Here is an 18864-nt window from a genome sequence, read left to right on the forward strand (position 1 = left end):
GGGTCTCTGGGAATGAAAGAGTCTGGCAGGCAGGAATCAAGCATCTATTATCCGATGTCCACTGGCAGGCTCCAAAAGCACATGAGGCCTGGCTGCATGTGGGGAGGGAGGAGTCACCTAAGAGCCACACCGGGCTCAGAGTGTGGCGACAACCCAATGCTGAAGGCAATGCGCGCTTCAGACTCTTCCCTGGAAATTCAGTCCGACGTCATCTGTCCACAGCCACGTGTGCAGAGGCAGTGCTCCCCACTGGTGGAGAATACAGTCTCCAGCCCGTTCAGCTTTTACCTTTGCCATCCACCAACTCCAGAAAGTCATCTACACCTCCTGTACCTGCTTCTTCAACGGCATCTACCTCACAAGGCAGTTGTAGGACCAGGGAGGAAACTTTCAGAAAGTGCCTGCCAGGTAATAAGCGCTCCATACATGTTAGCTAGCAGAATCATTAATGGCTGACAAGATTATAGTCAATTTGTCATACCTCTATTACATTCAGGTGTCCTTGGAAAAAATTACAGACTCGAATTTTTTTCTTTTTAGTCAGGTAGGTTTTACCACACCATTCATGGGTTTGTTTTGAGACAGTCGTATTCTGTAACCCATGCTTACCTGGAACTCACCATGTAGCCCAGGTTGGCCCTGAACTGGTGGCCAGCATTCTCCTGCCTCAGCTTCCCAAGTGCTGAGATTACAGGTATGTACTAGCAAACTGACTTCTTGGGTTTTTTTGTTCGCTTGGTTGGTTTGGTTTTTAAATATAGTAAATACCTGGCTAATTACTCCTATCGCGAACCCACCAGTACTTGCCTGTAATTTCGGCATAAGATCCATCCTTTGCTACATAACAATTTCAAAGTCAGTCCAGACAACATGAGACCCATCTCAAGAGCTAGCAATACACACACACACACACACACACACACACACACACACTTACTGTATACATCGCCACTTAAGACACATAAAGTTGAACTTTTCAACTACTATAATTGGACTCCCCCAGACAGTTATTAGCTATTTGGATCGGGATACATTTCTAACTTCTTAGTCAAGACCAAATTATAAAACACCATTATTCTTACCAGCACTGCCCCAGCAGCCTCCTAACTGCCCTTTCCCTCTACACATCAGGATAGGGAGAACTCTTTAAAGTCCAAATATTTATTTAGAGAGTGTGTGCGTGCATCATGCACATGTCATGTAACACCTGCGGAGGTCAGAGGACAACTCCGTGGAGTTGGTACTCCTGTTATACTTTCCGTGAGTTCTGCAGACCTAACTCAAGCAAGCCTGTGCCTCAGCCCAGAAGTCCAGATCTAAACTGGACACAGTCATGAATGTCTACATCTCTACCACTCAGGGAGCAAATTATGAGTTCCAGGCCAGCCTGGGATACACAGTAAGATCCTCTACCTTGAAAAATAAAATAAAGAGGAAAAAAACAAAAAACAAAAAACAAAAAAACGGAAGGGGATCTGGCAGCAGCTAACAGCACCTGCTGCTCTTCCAGGAGTCAAGTTTGGGTCCCAGCACCCATAACTGCCTGTAACTTCACCTCCAAGACATCCGATGCCCTCTTCTGGCCTCCATGGGCACCTGTGGTGCACACACACCGTTTAGAGAAAGAAAGGAGGCTGGGCAGTGGTGGCGCACGCCTTTAATCCCAGCACTCAGGAGGCAGAGGCAGGCGGATCTCTATGAGTTCAAGGCCAGCCTGGTCTACAGAGCAAGTTCTGGGACAGCCAGAGCTGCTGTTACACACACACACACACACACACACACACACACACACACACACACACAAATCTGTCTCAAAAAAAAAAAAAAGATGGAAAGAAAAGAAAGAAGATAGATCCATATCTAATTTCCCTGTAAGCCCCATAGCTAAAAGGTCTACAGGAACCAGTATCCACAGCCATCCTCTCTGTGGCTGCTCAAGCTACAGTTCTTCCTCAGATCCATACTGGTTTCTCTGGCCTTTGATGGAGCTCCCTCTATGTGGCACATCACTCTCCTCTCACCACTGCCCTGAGCAATGCCTTGTCATCTTCCAGATCTTGGTGAGAGTCCGGAGCGCTCCAAATCAGGCCCTCCTATTCCAATGCTATCGACCCTCACCATCCTCTCCGGCAGCACAAAATACAACTGCACTAAAATGTCCGAAACTGCTGTTTAAGGTTGCTCTTGTCAAAAAGACAAAACAAAACAACAACAACAACAAACAAACAAAAAACAAACTAGATTCCAAATCCATCTGGGTCCATTCCTATCTTCGGTTGCCACAACTCAAGTTCACCAACATAGGCCTGATAAGTTACACACCGTCGTTATAGAGGAAGGTGCTGTGATATGTGAGGGAGACACATCACACACACACACACACACACACACACACACACACACACACACACACACAAAGCCCCACGGCACTGCATTGGCTAACTTATCTCACGCATTCCATTGAGGCAAGAACAAAAACCTATTGCTTTAACATGGGCAAAATAAACCTAAGACTAAACTTTCCAGCGCGATACTAAGTTTCTCTGTGCATCCTCAGGTGTTCCGTGAAACAGGAGTCCAAGTTCAGTGACCAAGTAAGTAGATACGCAACTAAATCAAAACTGCTGCCACATTTGGCACCATCCACCTCCCTTCTTGGCAGACTCCGAGAGGCCAGGAGTTGAGCTGGCCTGGGAAGAGTGATTTATCCTCCCACATTTAGAAGTGGTCCCCCCTCTGCAACAGAAACGCTGTACTGCTAATGAATTTTGAATTCTAACCTTGTCAAACCAGTACCCCTCCCTGGGTACTCGATTCACGAAAAAGAAAAATCTGATTCCTGTGTGCCACCGGGCAAAAAAAAAAAAAAAACAAACACCCCTGTCCAATTCTTCTGGGAGGAAAAAGAAAAAGTTGCTGCTTCCTTGCCTCCCAAACCAGATCCCTTTCTACAAAACCAAGGGACTCCTTGGAAAATTACAAGGAACTGACAGGCAGATGTTAAGAGGTGAAAGGCTAAGGCACCGGCAGATGTTAAGCGGCTAAAGGCTAAGGCTGTTGATGGAGGCTGCCCAGGGTAGCAGCGTTAGACGAGAACCAGCAGGCCCGGGGGCGGACAGCAGCAGCTCCCAGCCACCGGCCGCCCGCCGAGGATCCCAGGTCCCGGCGAGGCACGCAGGTTTGACAAACGCCAAGCCCCTAAGCAGCCCGGTTCGTCACACAGCCCGTGCCCAGGCAACAAGCGCCCAGCCAGCCCGGCTCTGCACTCCCGGGAGCACCGCGGCTCCAGTGCAGCCGGAGAGGCTGGCGAGGGGGTCAGTGAACGCGCGTCCCGGGCACCGGCACCGGCTCCGGCGAGGAGGACGCCACCGAGGGCTCTGCGGTCCCCACGCCTGGCCCTTTGTTCCGTGTCCCAGCGGCGCAGGCCCCGGGGCTCGGCGGGCCCCTTGCCCTTCCTCACCTTGTAGACGTCGCCGTAGGTGCCGCTGCCGATGCGCTGGATCAGCTCGAAGTCCTCCTGGGGGTTCCGGCGGGACAGGTCGAAGCCGGGGTTCATGGCGGGCCCCGGGTGCCCCCCGCCTCCCTCCCGGCCCGGGGAGGGGGGGCGCTCAGGGGGGCCGCACGGAGGGAGCGCCCGCGGCCGGCCCGGCTCTGCCGCCGGTCACAATCGCCCGGCTGCACGCCGCGGCCGCCGCCGCCGCCGCCGCCGACCACGGACGAGCCGCCCGGCGTCCCCGCCCCCCGCCGCCGCGGCGCGGAGCCGGGTCACACCCACCAGGAGAGGAGCGCGCCCGCAGCCCCTCGCTCGGGGTGCAGCTCCAACATGGCTTCCGCCCGCTCCGCTCCGCTCCGCTCCTCCGCCCCGCCCGCCTGCTCGCTCGCTCGCTCGCCCTCCCCTCCCGTTCCCGGCCCGCGCGCCACTGCGCAGCCGCCATCCATCCCGGAGGCCGCGCGCTCCCGGCGGGCCGCCGCGCCCCCCCCTTCCCGCGCGCGCGCTCCCGGACGGACGCTCCGGGAAGCGCCCGACTCCCCAGGAGCAAAGTTGGACCCGCGGCTCGCGGCTCCCAGCCCTGAGCGGGTAGCAGTTGGCCATGTGCAAGACGGTATCCCACCCCACCCCACCCCCCAACTTTTTTTTGTTTGTTTGTTTAGGATCAGGTACTCGCCGGCTACCACCGAGAGAGCCCAGATCCTTTCTCCTGGGTTTCAGGGGGAGGAGGTAGCAATCAGAAAGGTGAGGCGGAGTGACACTTTGGGTTCTTGGGGTTGGCTTGACAATGGTGCAGAGAGGACCAGGACAGAGCCCGGGGGGGGGATGGTGAGTGGGGGGCGTGGGCGGGAAGCCATGCAAAGCCTTAAGCCGTGATTGACCTCTGTCCCGGGAGAGGAGTGGATTATAAAGCCCGGGGCGGGGACTGTGCAAGCTGTCTGGCCACCTAACGAGGGGGAGGTTGCAGAGGGTGGGGCCTGGACCGGATCTATTCCCACACCTGAAATGTAAACACGTGACCATCCCGGAGCTGCGGAGCTTCTACCCTTACCTGCCCAGCGCTCCACCCAGCTTAAGATCCAGATAAGCCAGCAGGACATCCAAACTTTGCAGACACACACTGTCGCTGCTTACAAGTTATCTAAGAAAGGACGTAGGCAATGGAAGGGTCATGTTGGGTTCTCAGTAAACTACTACGCATTCCCAAAAGTTGTAACTAAGTCGCTGATGGCCACTCAGGCGTTACAACGTTGTGTTTTTTCTTCAAAAAAGCTCTCCTAATCTCTTTAGGCACCACACCTCTTAAGGACTCATGTTCCCTAATGCTTAGTGGCTTCTCAGAAACTAGGTCTTCTCAAACCTGTTAAGGAATACTTGAACAGTCTACCCAACAGTTAACAGCTTCATACTTTAAAAAAATTTTATGTTGCTTACAATAAAGTTACATATTTACTAAATTCTCAAATTGTTTACTCCAAACTGGGTGTGGTGGCACATTCTTGCCATCCCAGCACTTAGGGAGCTGAAGCAGGAGCATTACTGCAAGTGCTATGTATGGGGTGTTTACTTGAGTGTCTATTGACTAAAAGATGTTGGGGTATGATCCTCTCTGTAGCACATAAACAGGCTTCCAGTTGTATGATGTTTAATTCTCCTAATGTATCAGAATGTAACAATGTTGCTTACTTTTCTGCCCCAGGGGTGAGCATCGCGGGATTAATTCAGGATAAACTTTGAGGCTGTGCGATCTTGAGCTACTCCCGACCTTGCCTGGTTTTTCCCAGCTTCTTTCTGCCTATTGAAGGCACTAGCAGGGGCTAAGGAGCAGGCCTGCCTTCTGCGTGTGCTTGTGGGTGGAGAACTGTTTGTATTCTTTAGGCCAAACATGCAGATAATTGGCTGGGGACTCAGATAAGCAAATTTAAGTATCCCAAATCGGGACCAGCTCTGCTTGCTTTCTCTGCCCTCTTTTCGTGTTTAAAAAGCCAAGTTTCCAGGACTGAATCGCTTGCACTGGAAAGTTCTAATGGTTTCGCTGTTTTGTTTGCTGGGATTATCATCTGTGCAGATAACTGAGTGTTTGCATCACGAATAGACAGACCTCTTTCAAAGGGAAAAGACATTTCAGCAGGGTTGGAGCCGGCTTTAAAGTTTTGTTTGTTCCATTTGGGCAGGACCCAACTACACCTTTTTTTGCAGAGAGACAGCTTTTCGTGTAAGGGCCCGATGTGCCATATGGGTTAGGCCATAAATAAAAAGGTCTTTTGGAATTAACTGCTCACAAGGAATAAAAATACTTTGCGCTCCCCACCCCTCCCACCCCTGTCTAACAAGCTGCTACTTCGCTAGAAGTAACACTAATGATCACACAGTTGCTTTGAATCAGAGAAAGGGGTTCCCGCTCCTATGATGAGAAACATCCTGAGAAGTCATCTGGAATACATCCTGTCAAAGGAGACTACTCACTGCTGTGCAAAGGCATCCATCTTATCCTTAGCCAGATACTGCCAGCGAAAGCTCATAACGGCGTGGAGAAAATAGTGGTATCTTCTAGGACCAAGTGCTTACAAGGAGCCAGGAGCTTTCCATGTATTATCTGATTTAAATCACACAGCAACCTGATAGCATAGGTCATATTATCTCCTTTTTTATGGCATCACAGGCTAATTAAACTACTCAAGGTCACACAGAAGTCTCAGTTTTGAACAGGGGCAGCTTACGAGTGAAGACTAGATTCTCAGCCAACAATCTGTTCTGTTTATATACCATATCCTACCATGTTCTTTTTTTTTTTTTCTTACAATGAGCCATACATCATTTGTGTAATGCTTTCTTTTTTCCTTTCCGTTAAATTGATCTATGATGGACTTAAGCAATGAATATTGGATTCTGGTGGTAAGAGAACACAGAAAGAAGAGCCAGAGCACCTGCCGTCCAGCAGTTCACAAACAACCCGATCAATAAATGGGCTTAAGAAATGGACAGGCAGGCCGGGCAGTGGTGGCGCACGCCTTTAATCCCAGCACTCGGGAGGCAGAGGCAGGAGGATCTTTGTGAGTTCGAGGCCAGCCTGGGCTACCAAGTGAGTTCCAGGAAAGGCACAAAGGTACACAGAGAAACCCTGTCTCGAAAAACCAAAAAAAAAAAAAAAAAAAAAATGGACAGGCAGAAGAAACACAGATGGCTAATAAACATGTGAAAAAAAAAAAAAGTCCATCCTCACCAGTCATTAGAGAAATGCAAGTCCACACTTCACGGAGATTCCATCTCACCCCAGTCAGAACGTCAGTCAGAAGGCAAACAAGAAATGCTGGCGTGAATGTGGACGAGAGGGAGCCCTTATGTGCTGGTGGGAATACAAACCAGTCCAATCTCTATGAAAACTGGGATGGGGGTTTCTCGAGAAACCAGAAGTATCTATCATATGGCCCAGCTAACCCCCTTGTGGGTATTTACCCATAGACTCCAAATCAGCATTATCGCAGAGATGTCTACATATCAATGTGCATTGCGGCACAACGCACAATAGTTAAGCTATGCAACCAACCTAGGTGCTCATCAGGAGAGAAATGGAATAAGAAAAATGTGGTATAGGTACACAATAGAATTTTTTTTTCAGCCATAAAGAAGACAAGTTGTGTCATTTATGGATGCAATTGGAGACACAAAGCCAGCCTCAGGAAGATGACATCACGTTTTCTCTCACTTGTAGTTCCTCTGTTGTATAGAGTCATGTAAGTCATGTGTGTATATGTTAAGTGAAAGTGGAAATGAAAGCGTCTAGGGGAAAACGGAGGATTAGCGGGAACGGGAGCATTAGCAAGAAAAGGGAAGGGGAGCAGGGTGTAGCGAGGCAGTGTATGCTCAGCATCAACTATGTTGAGAAAGAAAGACAAAACAGAACCATAGAAGCCCAGGGGAACAGCATTAGTACACACTGGAAGATTGGGGGCCGATGCTAAATGGATGTTTGAAGACTGTGTTGAGGGTAGTCAACAAAGAAGGGGAGATGGTATTCTCTCGGAGAGCCCCTCAGCCTCAGGGGCTCTCGAAGTGCCACCCATGAGTCCTGCACAGCAAAGCTATGTGAAAAAGCTCGGCTGGGCAGCGGTCCTCACTGCCAGCATGTCCAGACCACCCTTCAGTTAGCCAATCCCACCTGCTGTCCTGCCTTAGAAATTCTTTGATCCCTCCACTAGCTTCCATTTTCACTAGTCTACTTTGGTGGCTTCCTGATTTCAGCCCTCCCATTTTAATATAACCACCACTCACATTTTGATACACCAGTGACTCCGCAACAGAAATACCTAGGAAGGCTTAGGTCAAAGAAAGATCGCAGAGGCCGGAGAGATGTCTCAGGGGTTAAGAGGACGTACTGTCTTCCAGGGGATTCTGTTTCAGCTCCCAGCACCCATTGTTGGATGACTCACAAACACCTCTAACTCTGGCTCCAGAGGACCTGATGCATTCATGTGAACATACAGATATACATATTTGGATTCTTTTCAAAGGCGACAACCAAGACACACACTGGGAAGGAAAATCAAACATAGACCTGTATGTGAAATAATATGACACCACAAGTAACTCTGTGTGTGTGTGTGTGTGTGTGTGTGTGTGTGTGTGACACATATGAGTGCAGATGCCTGGAGAGGCCAGAAGAGGGTGCTAGACTGCACTGGACCTATAGTTACAGGCAGTTGTGGACCAAATGATAGAGACACTAAAGTTCTAGAAGACCAGTACATGCTCTTAACTACTAAGCCTTCTCTCCAGCCTAATTGTGTATGTTGAGGAGTGGGGGCAGGAAGAGAAAGGGGCAACGAGTCTTAAAAAGTCTGATTGCTTTTGTAGTTTTTTAAAATTTTTTATGAGACAGGGTTTCTTTGTGTAGCTTTGGTGCCTGTCCTGGAACTCACTCTGTAGCCCAAGCTGGCCTCGAACTCACAGAGATCCACCTGGCTCTGCCTCATGAGTGCTGGGATTAAAGGTGTGCGCCATCACCGCCTGGCTGTGATTTTTTTTTTTTTTTTTGAGGTAGGGTTTTATATAGCCAAGGTTGGCCTCACACTCATTCTGTGGCTGAGAATAATCTTGAACTTTTTTTTTTTTTTTTTTTGTTTTTTTGTTTTGTTTTTCGAGACAGGGTTTCTCTGTGTAGCTTTGCGTCTTTCCTGGAACTCACTTGGTAGCCCAGGCTGGCCTCGAACTCACAGAGATCCGCCTGGCTCTGCCTCCCAAGTGCTGGGATTAAAGACATGCGCCACCACCGCCCGGCAACCTTGAACTTTTAATCCTCCTGCCTCCATCTCAAGTGCTGGAATTATAAGTTTGTAGCACATTAACCATTTTCATGTTGTGCTCGGGAATGAAGCCAGGGCTTTGACATGCTAAGCAAGCACTCAACTGAGTAACACCCACAGCTTATTTTTTTTTTTTAAATCATACTTTTCAAGTCTTCATGAAGTATAATTAGCAATAAATGAATATATTTACAGTGCATGATGTGAATATATATACATATACATATACACACATATATGTTCTGAAATGATTATCATAGACCAGCTGTTTTTGAGAAAAAGAACCAATTTATGAAGAGGCTTGTAACATGTTAAGTTCTCCCAGGCTTCTGTAGCAGCAGAGAAGTCCAGGAGGTGTAGCCTGGCTCAAAGTAGAGCCAGGCTACCTGCCTTTGGATCTCGTCTCTGTCTCCTTTCCTGAAGGACCTCAGGAAAGGAGGTCCTATTATTTCCTACTAAGGCTGTTAGGGACTACCACAGAGAAAGTAAACATAAGGCTAGTGTCTGGCATTACAGTAAGCCCACAAAGCACTGATGACCATTATTTTGGGCATATGTGAGAACGTCTTCCCACCAGAATTTGATGGTAGGACTCCGTAGCTCAAGACACTGCACACTTTAGTCACAGAATACAGAGAAACCAAGATGACACTGACCATGAGGTGTCCTCTAGCTGTCATAGTACTGGAAGATCTGTGCAGGCTGCTGAGGAGTGGAGAGGGAGGGCCAGTCCTAAGTGTTACCCAGCTGTGAACTCTGTAAGTGACAAGAACTGAGGACGCGGTAAGCTATGCTCATGGCTGCAATGAATGTTATGGGAGAAACCAAATGTATTCTGACTGGATTGAAAACCTGTTCCACAGTAACAAACACATGCCTGGCACTGTAAATATGGCCCAGCAGCCATAGGTGGGAAGCTCATAGACCCCCCAGGGGTGAATCTACTACTATTATTTTGCTAAATAGAAATCATATCAAATTGCCCTCTTAAATTCCTATCTCTCGTCTCATAGATTAGTGGAGCTCTCACACTCATCAGGGAAGCTTCTTTGTGGGGTGGACTGTGGTTAACACAGAAATTCAAGACTGGCCAAAGTGCAGAGAATGAGTGTCTATGGCATGCTCCCAACCACAAATGGGGCATTTAATCCATCCCTTTCCTCAAGGCTCAGAGACTTCTCCAAAGAGAGGAAAGTTTATAAAAGCCAGAGGTTGGTGAGTATGAGAGCAGTGTCTTCCGGACATGGCTACTTCCCTGCACTGATAGCATCTGTGGTTGCCTGTACAGGACCTGCAAAAAATCAAGATGGTTTAGCGTGAAGTGGGGATCGGGGAATAGCTTACAAGTTCCCATCCCCAGCTGAAGAGCTATTGACGGTCGATGCTTCTGGGAGAGGAGCTGTCTGTTTTTCTTTAGGATGTGGGCCCTGATGGTAGATCAACTGTGCTTGGTGGCTCCACACAGATTGGGCTGGATGGGTTACTAAGAAAAAAAGAGAGAGAGAGAACATGAAGCTGGGAGCGGGAGAGGGTGGATCAGGAATGAGTAGGGAAGAAATGTAACCAATATACATTTCTGCATGTATGGAATTTTCAGAATTAATAAAATGTTTTTCTTAATGTTTATATAGCTTTTATCTGCATGTATGTCTGTGCACCAAGGAGGCCAGAAGAGGGTGTTAGATCCCCTGGGACTGGAGTTACATACAGATGGTTGTGAGCCAACATGTGGGTACTAGAATTGAACTTGAGTCCTTTGGAAGATTAGTCAGTACTCTTAATTGCTGAACTATTTATTTCTCTATTCCTTAAAATAATACCTTTTAAAGTGACCTAAAAAAATCTTGTGTATATATATATATATATATATATATATATATATATATATATATATATATATATAAAACAGTGTGGCAGCAGGATGTGGTACCCATCACCCCAGTCTTCAGGAGGCAGAAGCAGAAAGGTCTCCAGTGTGTGGTGAGACTGAGCTATATGACAAGATTGGTCTCAAAAGTGAATGAATGAATGAATGAATGAATAGTGAAGGGTGACAGCAGTGAAGATAGTGTTAGATGTTAGAGGTGTGATTTAGGAAATGATTACAACATATATCAGAGACCCTGAATTAAGGCTCAGCCAGAGAGACATCTAAGAACCCGAGAGAGGATTTGGAAGCTAGAACTCATAGGCTTGGGGAGGGGAGAGAACACAGAGCTTGGTTTGGCAATGAGGAAGTGTGGTGTGGGCCCTTTCCCCGACAAGGGGAACTGGTGTTATTTGGGGGAGGGCTCCAGGATCAGATCAAAGTGGACGGTTGTGTTCTGTTTCTGTTGAGTTGGAGGTGCTTAACTGGAAAGGATGAGTGAGCAATATGTGGGGCTGATGCCTAGAGAAGATCTCAGAGCAAGGTTAGAAAGAGTCCTTTAGAAAGACTTACTCAACACTAGAAACTTTCTGCATGCCAAACAGGACAAATAGGGAATGTGGACGCATTTTCACCTTGCGAGAGACCCCTGCAGGGCAACAGAGCCAGAAGGGGGAACTAGATGCTTCTTGGGCATACCATAGATGTTTTTCAAACTAATACATTTTTACACTTTTTTTCCTTAAAGCATTAGACTTAGCATTTATTTACAGGGGCTAGAGAGTGGCTCAGTGATAGAACACTTGCTTGGTGAGCATGCAGCTCTGTGTTCTGTCAGTAACAATGGAAAAATTTTTAGGCTGGGCATGGTGGCCCATACTTGGGATCCCAACACTCAGGAAGGCTGAGGCAGAAAAACCGCTCACAAGTTCGAAGCCAGCTTGGGCTGTATAGTTTTGGGCCAGCCTAGGGAAGTAAGACCCTATCTCAAAATAAAACAATTTAAAAGCATTTATTTGTAGGTGAGGCAGACCTCTGCCAGAGAGTGGGTGGAGCTGGGAGTCTTCAGGTATTGTTTCTCAGCCTTGGCTGTGTTATTCTAAGTAATTCAGCTCCCAGATTTACATTTCTCCTAACCCAGTGGACCTCAATGAAGCTTTTGTTAGCATTCAGGGTGGACCAGTTTCCCTGTGTGGGATGGTCCCCATGTATTAGAATATCTCTGCATCCCACAGTCAGTACTGCTGGCTGGCATATTGACGTCACACACAAACCTATGTCCAAATGCCTAGGGTTTGACTGGGGAGTGCATGTATTTGCATTGAGAATGCTTATCTCTTGTTTCTCTTGGGAGGATTATCATCCACACCAAACCACTTAGCAGAGTTTTCTATCTCATATGTTCCCTGAGAAAAGTTCTGATATGTAAGATATTGTCCCTTATTATATTTCCAATATTTACCACCCGGGTTAATGTTTCTGTGCTACCTGTAAATTTATACTCACGATTTCACCTGCCTTTTATCTCATGGTTCCTGGGGTCACATAGAACACCGAATCCGGTCTTTGCAAATTACAGAAGTCTTCAGAGAGGGAGGGATGTCTAAGTGGGTATGTAAAAGAGAACTAGCCACACACGTGCAGATAGTAGTCCACTGGAGTGCTGTGATTTGGGTGTGGTTTGTTCCCCCAAAGACCCTTGTATTAGAGACATGTAAACAGTGACAGACTCTTCGTATAAGAGCTGGGACCTAGCACAAGGTCCTTGGGACAATGAAAGTGTCCTCAGTGGAAGCCTTGAGGTACACTCTCCTCTTTGTCTTCCTGCTTTTGTTTGGGGATTTTTTTTAATTCAGGGGTTCTCAGCCTGTGGACCATGACCCCCTGAGGTTTGGATGGCCTTTTCATAGGTGCCGAATATCATATCTCCTGCATATCAGATATTTACATTAGGATTCATAACAGTAGCAAAATTACAGTTATGAAGTAGCAATGAAAATAATTGTATGGTTAGGGGTCCCCACAACATGAGGAGCTGTATTAAAGGGTCGCAGTGTTAGGAAGGTTGAGAATGACTCCCAGAGGAGACGGTTACACTTTAATTCATTTTTTATTATAGCTGGCATATTTGGTATGCAACTTATTATAAACAATATCTTTCTTTCTTTCTTTCTTTCTTTCTTTCTTTCTTTCTTTCTTTCTTTCTTTCTTTCTTTCTTTCTTTCTTTCTTTTATTTTGAGATGCATTGGTGTTTGACCTGCATGTCTTTTTGAGGGAGTCAGATCCACTGGAACTTGAGTTACAGACAGTTGTGAGCAGCCATGTGGGTGCTCTTAACTGCTGAGCCATCTCTCCAGCCCCTATAAGCAATATCTTAAAGGATGTTTTCTTTTATCTGTTTGTAGATGACGAGGACTCATTATGGATCCTCCTGTCTCTGCTTCCTGGGTGTTGGAAACACAGGCGGGTAACACCATACGTGGCAAAAATGCATTTCCCCCCTTTCTTTTACATTGTTTTGAATTAGCATATAAAGTAATAGCTTTCATGATGGCATTTCATGCACACTTTGTTTTCCGTGACCCTTCTCCCCCAACTCCCTCCTGTACTTCCCTGCCCACTCCTGCTGGCTACCCCCCCTCCCCATGATAGCCCCCGTTTTGCTTTTAAGTCACATACAGTTTATTATCCGACTTCCTATTTTGAACTGTGATTACTTCTTCCTACGCACGTTCTCGCCGTCTGCCATGTGGCCCTCACGGGAGCCAGTGCTGAGCTAAATAAATCTATTTCCTTGATAAAGTTATCCTGGCTTGGGTATTTTGTTATAGTATTGGAAAACCAATGGAAAGACCACAGCCAAAGAGCCGGAAGTTGTTCTGTTTGAGGTAGCGGATGAGGCAGGAGTGCTAAACAGGAACCGGTTCTTGAGAAGGCAAAGACAGGGAATGCAGTGGAGCGGGTAAAATGCTTGCCTACCCCGGAGCCCCGCGTTCACACTGCATAAAACGGGATGACTCGGGCTCATAATCCACGAACTCAGAAGGTCAAGACAAGAAGATCAGAAGTAAAGAAAATAGAGTAAAAATAGAAAATGTGAGTCATGACAAAATAATTGGGCTTTTCTGAGAACAAAAGGGAATTATTAAAGCTTTCAACATAGCCATAGCATGGTTTTGTTTGTGCCCATCCAGGCTTAGAGAATGAATTGGAGGCAGATGGTAAGAATACATGTCTGATGCAGTAAGGATTAGGAGATCACTGCAGCAGGCCAGGTTCAGGAATGATGGCCAGATTAATGGGTGGCATGTCAACATATCCCAATAGGAGCCTCTCAAATTGTGAATTATGATGAATCCTCATAGTAAAAACTGTACAGTATGGGCAGGAAATGGGATCCTAGAGAACCTTAGAGAATTCACTGAAGAAAGACAGGAAGGTGGATCCCTATAGAAGTGGGCCTGAAGTAGTGTGGGGTAGCCATTGCCATGTACCTTTCAGGGTTTCTTTTAGAGGGACACCTGCTATGAGGAGTGGGCTAGTTCACAACCTCTGGCCACTAAGCTTTTGGGATCCCTTATAGCAGCTGTGCAGAGATGGTCCTGCTCCCCACTGGTAACTGAGCATGCCATTCCTGCCCAGTTCTCATTCCTTCCTCAGCGTTGGCACAGATAAGTATCTTGCACTACTAATTCAATGTTACCATCTTCTGTACTTGTGCAAGGGATATCAACATGCTGGGTGTGCTGGCACACTCCTGTAATCCCTGGGCTTGGGAGGTGGAGGCAGGCGGATCCGGAGTTCAGAGGCATCTTTAGCCACATAGTGAGTCTGAGGCTGGGCTATATTAGATTGTCTCTAAAAAAAGGAAAAACCCAAATCCAAACAAACAAACACAAGCGTCAATGAAGCAAGCATGCTATGTCCAAGACAGGCAGAGGCAGAGGGCGGAGTCAGAAGCACATTTTGGTAGTTGTCTTTAAGGAGGTCAGTACTGACTTCGTCCTTGCTCATATCCCCCATCTGCTGTGGCTTCTCCCCCTAACTGTTTTCTCTGAAATCCCTTTCTCTTGCATCATGATCTCGGTGCAGCTCATCTACACTCTCTTAGCTGGACACATTTAGTTAGTTAATATGTCTCGAAACTCTGGGACTAAAAATTGGCGGCAGAGTTCCTCATTCATTCTGGGCCATGTTGGCCGTGCAGGATTGTAACTACCTATTATCTGACTGATACATTGTAGCTTCAGTTTTAATTTATTGTTTTCTAGCCTCAACAAACTGAGCCTGCTGGTGCCCAACTGAGGTACAATATTAATTGTTATTCATTGTCTCAATATAGCTATTATAATATGTCATTCTCAACTCCAACCTGGCTCCTGTTCCTAATCAAGAGAAAAGTTCTAGGGCTTCTCTGGGGTAATCTCAAAGGTAGAATGCCTGCCTACCTAGCATGCATAAAGCTCTGGAACCATTCCGCAGCATCTCAGAAGAATGACAAGAACAGAGTAAACAAACAAACAACTCAGCATACTCCCTCGAAGTAGCCCGTTTACTCAGCTCAGATCTGGATTGGAGTTTCTAAAAGTGAATGTCCAGGTAAGTGGTTCTAATACCACCCCAGGCATTTTCCGTTGTTCTCTCCTCCCTGCCCGTGGGAGCAAGGTGAATGGGAAAGTAATCCATTTCTCAAACTGACCCAGATCTCTGTCTTAGGAAACTGATCCAATTTGCTGGGTCTGAGCTCCGAGCAAAGCCCATCTGGGCCAAAGCATGCCTCTTGGTATTAAAACCAGACTTCCAGTTTGGGATGTAATTCTCCAGTTTCTTAAGGACACACTGTGTTCAATTAGGACTCATCTGGTATGAGGAGCTTTCCCAGCTGAGTATCTGACACCCTCAGAACAGTTTCAACATGTGTTGGTGGAGTAAGTGTTCTCATGGTAATGAGGCAGGAAAGGAAGGGATCTCATGAAGATGCCCTGCTGCTTTGTGTCTGTCTGCAAACAGATAAGTTCCTGTGTCAAATGTGTCAGTAGGGGCTGGGGAGATGGCTCCACTGTTAAACCTGCTTACTGTTCTTACTGAGGACCCGGGTTCTGTTCCTAGAACTCACATGGCAGTTCGCAACCTCCTGTAAATCTATTCCAGGGGATCTGATACCCTTTTCTGACCTCCAAAGGCTCCTGCACATATATCGTGCATACAAACTCACAAAGGTGCACATGGATGCACATACACACACACACCATACAAAATAATAATAATAATGATCTCAAGGAAAAAAAGATTAGCTGGGTCTGGTGACATACGCTTTTAATCCCAGGACTAGGGAGACAAAAACAGGTGAATCTCCAAGTCAACCTGATGTACACAGCAAACTCTAAGCCAGGCAGGGCTCCACAGTGAGACCCTGGCTCAAAAATAAATAAAAGTAAATAAATCTTGGAAACCTGTATACAGGCAGCCCAGATCTGTCTCTATATCTAAAAACATTTCTGTGAACTAGTCATTCCTCCAACTATAATGCTCTTACATTGTTGAAGTCAATAGCTAGGGTTCATGGGTTCTCTTGCCTAAGGAAAGCATCTGCTGTTACCCCTCACAGACCCCAGATGTCTGCACATCTGAAGTCTATCTTCTGTGTCAGGATGCAAGCTTCTTAATTATCCTCTCTGGCCCCATCCCCATCTGCTTTTGTTAATACCACACCTGACCAATGAATGTGCTCCTGCAATTCCAAATAATCAAAATAATGGAAGCCCTCTGAAGACCTTAGAGAAGTGTGAGTTTCCATGAAGTGTGTTGCATTTGGGGAGATGAGAGGGCATTCTGAAAGGAGCTAGGATAATAGCAACTTCAGATGTAATATATGAGTAGTATACATATATATATATATGAAAAATGATATATAATATAGCATATTATAATAAATCTGAGTAATACAAATGAAGACGGTGGTTGTCCTCTGAGTGAAGTCTGACAGCCGAGAAAATGCTGAGCAAACTTGTTTTTAAGTAAGGGGCTACTGAGACGTATAGACAAGGCCTTCCGTTTTCAAAGGTTCAAGTTGAAAATAGTTGAAACCCTGAGTTCAATCAATAGCAATATCAAAAAGGAAAAAGAAATGTTAACACAAAAGAAAAACAATCGTCACTTCAATCCGTGACAAAAAAAAAAAAAAAAAAAGTGTGCTGTGGGATTATCTTGTTAAAGGATATATCTTGTTTTCTTCCTGGGCAAATTATTTTAGATTTCCTCAATATGAAAACTGGGTAAAGGATAGTGGACATCTAAACAGAGAAAAAAAATAAGAGAAGTAGGGAATGATTTATTTAGATAGGAATTGAGTTGACCTTCAAAATACTAAGGAAAAATGGGGGTGTGGCAGAATAAACATATAGAGTTGGGTACTATCCTGCTACAGCGATTGTGTGGGTTTATATTTGAAATCAAAGAGATTAGAATTCAGTATGGCCCCATGCCTTGCTCACTGTTCTATTCCTATGAAGAGACACCATGACCAAGGCAACTCTTACAAAAGAAAGCATTTAACTGGAGGTTGACTTATACTTTCAGAGGTTAATCCATTATCATTATGGTGGGGAGCATGGTGGCATGCAGGCTGACATGGTGCTGGAGAAGTAGCTGAGAGAATTACATCCTAATCCTCAGGCAGCAGGCAGAGAGACTGGGCCTGGCATGGGCTTTTGAAACTTCAAAGTGCAACACAATGACACACTTCTTCCAACAAGGTCACACCTTCTTCTAATCCTTATAATACTTTAAAACAGTTCCACTCTTTGGTGACTAAACATTCAAATTTATGAGCCTGTGGGGACCCTTCCTATCCAAACCACCACACCTCATACACCACAATGAATTCTTCTTTGACATTGTTTGAGGGTAAGGATAAGAATGGCTTTTTTTCTTTTCTTTTTCTCCTCCTCCTCCTCTTCCTCCTCCTCCTCCTCTTTCTTTGAGACAGGGTTTCTTTGTATAGCTCTGGCTATCCTGGAACTTGCTCTATAGACCATACTAGCATTAAACTCAGAGACCCACCTGTCTCTCTGCCTCCCAAGTGCTGGGATTAAAGGCATACACCACCATGTTCTGCCAAGAATACGTATTTTTCAACAACTGTCTTTATGTGTGGCTGTATTAGTTACTTTTCTTTCCTGTTGTGGTAAACATTATGACCAAAAGTAACTTATAGAAGAAAGTGTTTATTTTGACGTACGGTGCTGGTGGAATAAGAGTCCATCCTGGCAAGGAAGCATGGCAGTGAGGGATAGGTATGACTTTCACATGGGGCTGCCCTACCGCATACTGCAGCTCATCAGCTCTCTGAAACTTCAGTGGGAGAACCCACGACCCTTAACTCTTGGACTCCTTGTGCCTCTAAAGCCAGCACCACATGGATGGCACTGCCAAGTTCTATTGTAAATTTGGTGTGACAACCCCCAGACCATTTGAGCTGCATTATCAGTGGCTTTTTCTGAAGTTACTTTTTAGGAGCAGAAAACTCCTTAGATCTTTTCCTTTTGCAAATGGGGAGCTTAGCTGGAGGGAGTCCTGCCCTGAGGGTACCCCTCCCTTTATTCCAGCACACAGTAGGCCTCTCCTTAAGGGTTACAACCTCTCTTCCAGTGCATGGTTTGGCCTTGACATTAAGCTTATTAGTGTTCTTTTTCTCTCCAAACTGTATAGTTTGTATTTATTTCTGACCACTTGCTCTTTTTTTATGGAAGACCAGCATAAGGGAATTCAGGGGTAGCCATGTCACAGATTCATTATTATTCTGTCTTAAGTTTCCTACACCAAATTAATTGGTCCATTACTTTAAAAGTTAACCGCAGGCAAGTTCTTAGGACAAGAGCAGAAGGCAGCCACATTCTTTGCCAAACTCTCATAGGAATGACCTCTGGCTCATTTGCTGTTAAAAATCCTTGCTTCCCTCTGAAATCTACTGAGTCTCTGCAGTTCACTTTTCTCTCAGCAGTACATATTTCAGGATCCTACTCAGACCATCTCTTAAGCTCCATTTGCAATATCCAACCACGTTTCTAGTCCAAAGTTCCAAAGTTTTCCACATTCTTCCAAAAAACAACATTGTCAGGTTCATTATCACAAGAACTCATTCTTTGGTACCAACTTTTATATTAATTACTTTCCTTTCCTGTTGCTATAATAAAACACCATC

General features: G+C 46.0%; 1 protein-coding gene across 7 annotated transcripts in view; it reads right to left on the reverse strand.

Annotated features, from left to right (window-relative positions):
- Map4k3 (mitogen-activated protein kinase kinase kinase kinase 3) overlaps positions 1-3890 on the reverse strand; it is a 161012-nt gene extending 157122 nt beyond the window's left edge. For 4 of the 7 annotated variants that reach the window (XM_006988363.3, XM_016006827.2, XM_006988361.3 and 1 more), the window contains exon 1: positions 3461-3595. In XM_006988363.3, coding sequence (XP_006988425.1) covers positions 3461-3556 — 96 coding nt within the window. In that variant the 5' untranslated portion in view covers positions 3557-3595. Of the gene's footprint in view, positions 1-3460; positions 3596-3775 lie in introns of those variants that run through there. The other 3 variants (XM_076558828.1, XM_076558829.1, XM_076558830.1) reach the window with 3 other exon arrangements.
- Positions 3891-18864: the final 14974 nt, after the last annotated feature.

Source organism: Peromyscus maniculatus, chromosome 22, assembly GCF_049852395.1.
Source record: "Peromyscus maniculatus bairdii isolate BWxNUB_F1_BW_parent chromosome 22, HU_Pman_BW_mat_3.1, whole genome shotgun sequence".
Lineage (NCBI taxonomy): Eukaryota > Metazoa > Chordata > Mammalia > Rodentia > Cricetidae > Peromyscus > Peromyscus maniculatus.